This window comes from Pelobates fuscus, chromosome 1 (genome assembly GCF_036172605.1).
Source record: "Pelobates fuscus isolate aPelFus1 chromosome 1, aPelFus1.pri, whole genome shotgun sequence".
Lineage (NCBI taxonomy): Eukaryota > Metazoa > Chordata > Amphibia > Anura > Pelobatidae > Pelobates > Pelobates fuscus.
In genome coordinates, this window is record NC_086317.1 from 10,972,892 (window position 1) to 10,979,324 (window position 6,433).

The following is a 6,433-nucleotide window of genomic DNA, read 5'->3' on the forward strand; positions in this document are numbered from 1 at the left end:
TATAACTCTCATCACAATTAAACAACACACACACAAAACACTCAGACACACTTTGAAATCAGTAATCAGTGAATTATGATGAATTAAAAACAAAATGTAAAATTCAGGATACATGACCAGGCTGGGACTATAGTTGGATTACAAAAAAGTAGGCGGGGCTAACCCTGTTGTAATGCTGTCATGGATAAGCCAGGAATTATAGAAATGTTTGGTCTAAATTGTGTATTTATATTTTAATGTCAGTAAAATTCACTGTTTGAATACACCCCACAGTCACACACACACACAGTGACACAGAGCAGTGGTTGCTTAGTAACAGGCTCCGCCCACACCCAGATTAGTATTATTGGCTCCTGATTTCCACTCTGGGATTTTCAGTTAAATCTCTTTAATTAGATTAATAAATCATGCAATACATTAAATCCTCAGCCAGGTATTATCCTCATATACCCCGAATACAGCATGAAGCGGCTCAGTGAAGGTGGCAGTGAAGGTGTGTAAGTGTCTGATGGGGTCACACAGCTCATAAAAGGACAGCTGCCCAGCCTCGTAGTCCAGGTATATCCCGAATCTCCGGCTGGAAAGGCGGTGACAGAACCGAAATGTTACTTTACTGTCATGTCTCACATTATAATCATCATCAGTCAACCAGATTCTCTCCAAACCCCAGGACTTGCTATTATATCCAGGCCGTGACTGACCTCCTTCCCTGTCTATACTGGGATAGGCCATCCCTACCGTCCATCCCTCTGATTCACTGCCCTCGACTTCCCAGTAATGTCGCCCTGAGGAGAAACTCCTGGCGCTTAAAACATGATCAGACTGAAATCTCTCTGGTGTTTCTGGGCGACTCTGGATTATTTTTGACCAGGATACAGTTTTCATATCACCTGATACAGTTACATTATTAGCAGCCGTATTTACATCCAGTATCATATCTGGAGCTAATTCTACCCCCTGTAATATATTAGCCGGTACATGGCTCTGTCTCTTTACTCCGGTCACAATCCCAGCTAATCCTGAGTGTAAGGTCACTGAGATCAGACCCACATCCAGATTCCCTACAGCACGGACCTTTTTATCATCTCTCTCTCTGTCCTCATTATCTCCCTCCTCAGTATCACAATGGTCAACTCTGTCTGATTTCCGTCCTTGTAAGACAGTTAATGGATCCGTCATGTTACACAGCTCCTTAATGTGACCCATCTTCCTGGACAGATCCTCCTTCTTTATTTCCAGCTGCCGGATTAGATCTGAGACTTGCAGTGAGACCTGCTCTTCCTGCCTGGAGATCTCATGCAGGACTCGCTTCTCTACAGCTTCTAGTTGTTTTTTAATGCCCCTAATCAGGGTAGTTACTTCCTCTGTTACCCCACCTGCTTTTGTTTGCACTTCTCTCCTGAGCACCAGGAGGCTGTGGACTCTTATCACAGCCTCCTCTCTCTTTGAGGTCAGTTTCTGCAGAATATTTCTCAGTTTCTCCTTCTTCCTCTCAGAGGCCTCATTCAGCGTCTCCACCTGGTGTCCCCTATGATCCCCATCCAGCCTGCAGGACACACAGATACAGGAAGCATCCTCAGAGCAGTAATATTTCAGGATTTCCTTGTGGACGGAGCATTTTCTGTTCTCCAGTGAAGTGGTGGGTTCAGTTAGGACATGTTCTGCAGACTTGCTGTGAACCTTCAGGTGGGCTTCACACAGAGAAGATTCACAGTGCAGACATGTTTTAGCAGCAGGTACAGGAGAGTGAATACAGTAAGTACAGGGGATCCCAATCTTTATCACTGGTCGCTTAGTAAATCGGAAACTCTTAACTATGTTACACAATCTATGGTTTCTTTTAAGCTCAGGTTTTTTCCTCAAAATGAATCTGCATTCAGGACAGGAATAGCCTCTCACCTCCCGTGTGTCCAGCACATTCTCAATGCAGACTCGGCAGAAGCTGTGTCCACATGGCAGGGTTACAGGTTCTGTATAAATGTTCAGACAGACGGAGCAGGTCAGCTCGTCTCTCAGATCAGCAGACGCCATCACTGAAAGCAGCAACGAAAAACGAAACTTAATGTTTGTCTTCTCTCAGAAAGCAGTGGGGTGGGTTTTATCACATTCCACAACCAGGGGGCGGACAGTTTGTATCATAGGATTTACTTCCTGTCTGTTAACCCTGAGAGTTCCTGATGGTCTGTATTTTCTATAACACAAGTTACATAGTTACATAGGCTGAATAGAGATATTCTTCACATGCTGTTGATCCAAAAGAGGGGGGAGGTGGGCAAGTTTTCAACAAACTAGGAAAGAATTCATTGTTGACCACAGAATAGCAGTCAGATCTCTCCTTGGATCAAGGAGCTATTACCCTACAAAGTAAAAATTATATTTCTGAATATTATGGTTTTGCAAGTATTCATCCTGTTGATGTTTAACCCATTCAGGCAATGTTGTACGTTAAGGACCAGAGCTGTTTTAACACTTTTGTGGTGTTTGTGTTTAGCTGTAATTTTCCTCTCTCTCATTTACTGTTACCATACAAATAATATATTGATTATTTTTCAAGACAAAATGGCTTTCTTTGCATACCATTATTTGTATCGTCATATATTTTACTTTAACAAAAATCATAAAATATGGTGAAAAAGAAAACATATTTTTTGACTTTTTCTTGAAAAAATCTTTTACTGATCTACAAAAGCTACTGAAAAAAATGCTAAATAGATTAAAAATGTGTTTACGTGCTTTTTTGCTTTTTTTTTTGCAAGTTATAAGGCTATAAGTACAAGTAGGAAATTGCTGTTTCAAAACATATATTTTTAAAATTGATCAATAGTGACATTGTAAAAACCAAAGAAAAAAAGTTACCTGTGCTCTTTCCACATCCCTATGTAACTTTAAACAAATGGAGGCCTTTAGTTACCTCCATAGGCGTGCGCACGGGGTGTGCCGGGTGTGCCTGGGCACACCCTAATCACACCTCCGTGCTGCACTGCCTCTGGGCAGACTGACATGTCAGGTCCTCGAACCGACACAGGAGGGGGCCTGGCGGCGTGCCCACAATGCCGCCGGGTGCGAGGCCCCTCCTGTCAGTCTGCCCTGACAGAGATCCGGCCTCAGTCTGCAGCTCCGCTGGGAGTGAGCTGCAGACTGAGGTGTCTCGCGATCTCCAGCCTGTAAGAGCGTTGCCGCGGCAACGCCCTGACTGGAGATCGCGAGACTCACCATGAGGTCTGCAGCTCACTCCCAGCGGAGCTGCAGACTAAAGAGAGAGGGCGCCCACTGGACCACCAGGGCAGGTATTTATAAACCACCCTTCTACCCCCTGTCACTCACTGCTCCCCCACCCCCATCTACTCACTGCCCCCCCACCCAATTCACTCATCCCCTTCTACCCCCTGTCACTCACTGCTCCCCCACCCCATCTACTCACTGCCCCCCCCCACCCAATTCACTCACCCCCTTCTATCCCCTGTCACTCACTGCTCCCCCACCCCCATCTACTCACTGCCCCCCACCCAATTCACTCACCCCCTTCTACCCCCTGTCACTCACTGCTCCCCCACCCCCATCTACTCACTGCCCCCCCACCCAATTCACTCACCCCCTTCTACCCCCTGTCACTCACTGCTCCCCCACCCCCATCTATTCACTGCCCCCCCACCCAATTCACTCACCCCCTGTCACTCACTGCTCCCCCACCCCCATCTACTCACTGCCCCCCACCCAATTCACTCACCCCCTTCTACCCCCTGTCACTCACTGCCCCCATTCAATGCCCTGTCACTGCCACTACCCCCTGCCACTGCCCCTCAACCCCCCCTAACCCATGTCACTACCCCCCTACCCCCTACTCCCTGTCACTGCCCCTCCACTCCCCCACACCCCCTGTTACTGCCCCTCTACCCCCTAACCCCTGTCACTACCCCCTCTACCCCCCTTAAACCCTGTCACTAGCCCCTGCCACTGCCCTTCCACTCCCCCACACCCCCTGTTACTGACCCTCTACCCCCCTTACCCCTGTCAGTACCCCCCAACCCCTGTCACTGCTTCTCTACCCCCAACCCCTGTTACTACCCCCTTACCCCCTGTCACTGCCCCTCCACTCACCCACACCCCCTGTTACTGCCCCTCTACCCCCTAACCCCTGTCACTACCCCTAACCCCTTACACTGCCCCTCTACCCCAACCCCTGTCACTAACCATCTACCCTTGCTACCTCCTGTCACTGCCCCTCGACCCCCCTACCACCTGTCCCTCTTCCCCCCTTACCCCCTGTTGCTGCCCCTCCACCCCCCTACCCCCTGTCACTGCCCCTCCACCCCCTAAACCCTGTCACTTCCCCTCCACCCCCCTACCCCCTGTCACTGCCCCTCCACCCCCTAAACCCTGTCACTGCCCCTCCAACCACCTAACCCCTGTCGCCCACACATTGCACCCCTCACAATCCTACACACTGTACCCCACACACATTGCATCCCTCACAATCACACACACTGTACCCCTCACAATTACACACACTGTGCCCCTTACAATTACACACACTGTACCCCTTACAATTACACACACTGTACCCCTTACAATTACACACACTGTACCCTTCACAATCATACACACTGCACCCTTCACAATTACAACACACTGTACCTTTCACAATTACACACACACACTGTACCCCTCGCAATCACACACACTGCACCCCTTATACTCTGCACTGCTCACAATCACACACACTGCACCTATGTATATTTGTATTTGTGTGTATGCATGTATGTATATATATATATGTATGTGTGTGTATGTGTATATAAAAATACATATACACGCGGCGTGTGTTTGTGCTTTAGGGTGCACACCCTAATGCAACAGGCTGCGCACGCCTATGGTTACCTCCAATGGCCATGAGAGGATATGCTCACCTGCCACATCAAGGCAGACCTCTTAGGTGGGTCCTAACTCTAACCATTCACCTTGCTTCCTTGAGATTCTGGCAAAAATCTCTAATGAGACAGAAAGGGGTATTTTTATATACATCCCTACATACTTATTAACCCTTAATAGGGAACACATGGGATGGGCAGCAGCATTTTAGCTTAGCTGTGTGATACAAAAGTGAATACGAATACAAAGAAACTAGTCCTGCGCTCAAACTCCCATTACTCCTGGGCGGCTATTAAGGGTTAATAAGCATGTAGGGATGTATCCCATACATATAATCAGTATGGCAGTTCTGCTAGGTCAGCATAGCCTGTAAATTTATGTCTGTTTATTTACTATAAAAATGAGGCAATGCTATATGCTGTGGAATCCCAACACTATATATGCTCATCCTTGCAACCTTACAGTCACACTTGCCTAAGGTTACGTTGTGCACTTAATCCTGTACCTAAGCTTGTTAATGTTTGAATGTATTCATCTCCTAATGCTTTGATGCATGAACCTAGCTAGAGGTTTATAACAAACTTCTCTTGTCTGACATACTCTACCAATAAAAAAGCTTTAATTTTGATCACATAGTCAGATAAGCATACCTAGCCGGTCTCTGATAAATTCTGTTTACTAACCTTGTTTTATAAATAAAAATGTGCAAAGTTCTTGATGCCACACTAATGTACTCATATGTTTAACACTGTTTGCACCAGCCATTGTGGCGGTGCCAAACTGCCTGTGTACCTTATGCACAAATAAAATAAAGAATTACAAAAAACAAACAAAAAAACAGTAAAACGTATCACAACAATATCACTAGTGAAAGTGCCATTTGTGAGTGAAAAATGCAAAAATGTCACTTTAACTGACAATATCATCGTTGTGATATATCTGACTGTTTTGAAACACTAATATTTGTGTTCAGCGAAGTCTCCCGAGGAAAACAGTACCCCCCATGTACAGGTTTTAGGGTGTCATAGAAAGTTACAGGGTTAAAAACAGTGCTAGCAAATTAAATTCTCTGGACTTTTGGCCTGGGTCGTCAGGCAGGTCCCTCAAATTGCAGTCAATAAAATTACTTAATTATGTAAAAATATTACATAAAAATGCACATAGAATTTAAATATATATACATATTTATATATTTGAAGTCTACGTGTATATTTATGAAATTATTTATATAATTTTATATATGACATATGTATATTTCGTATTATGTTTATTTATTTACATATACATATATATATATATATAATTTCATTCTAAGTCTATTTTGATATAAATATATATATATATATATATATATACACACTGCTCAAAAAAATAAAGGGAACACAAAAATAACATATCCTAGATCTGAATGAATTAAATATTCTTCTGAAATACTTTGTTTTTTACATAGTTGAATGTGCTGACAACAAAATCACACAAAAATGTAAAAATGGAAATACATTTTTTCAACCCATGCAGGTCTGGATTTGGAGTCACACTCACAATTAAAGTGGAAAAACACACT

General features: G+C 44.6%; 1 protein-coding gene across 1 annotated transcript; it reads right to left on the bottom strand.

Annotated features, from left to right (window-relative positions):
- Positions 1 to 331: 331 nt before the first annotated feature.
- On the bottom strand, positions 332 to 2,069 carry LOC134601680 (E3 ubiquitin-protein ligase TRIM39-like). The gene has a single exon (XM_063446196.1). It carries the CDS (start codon positions 2,029 to 2,031, stop codon positions 418 to 420), a length of 1,614 nt encoding a protein of 537 aa, XP_063302266.1. The 5' UTR covers positions 2,032 to 2,069; the 3' UTR covers positions 332 to 417.
- Positions 2,070 to 6,433: the final 4,364 nt, after the last annotated feature.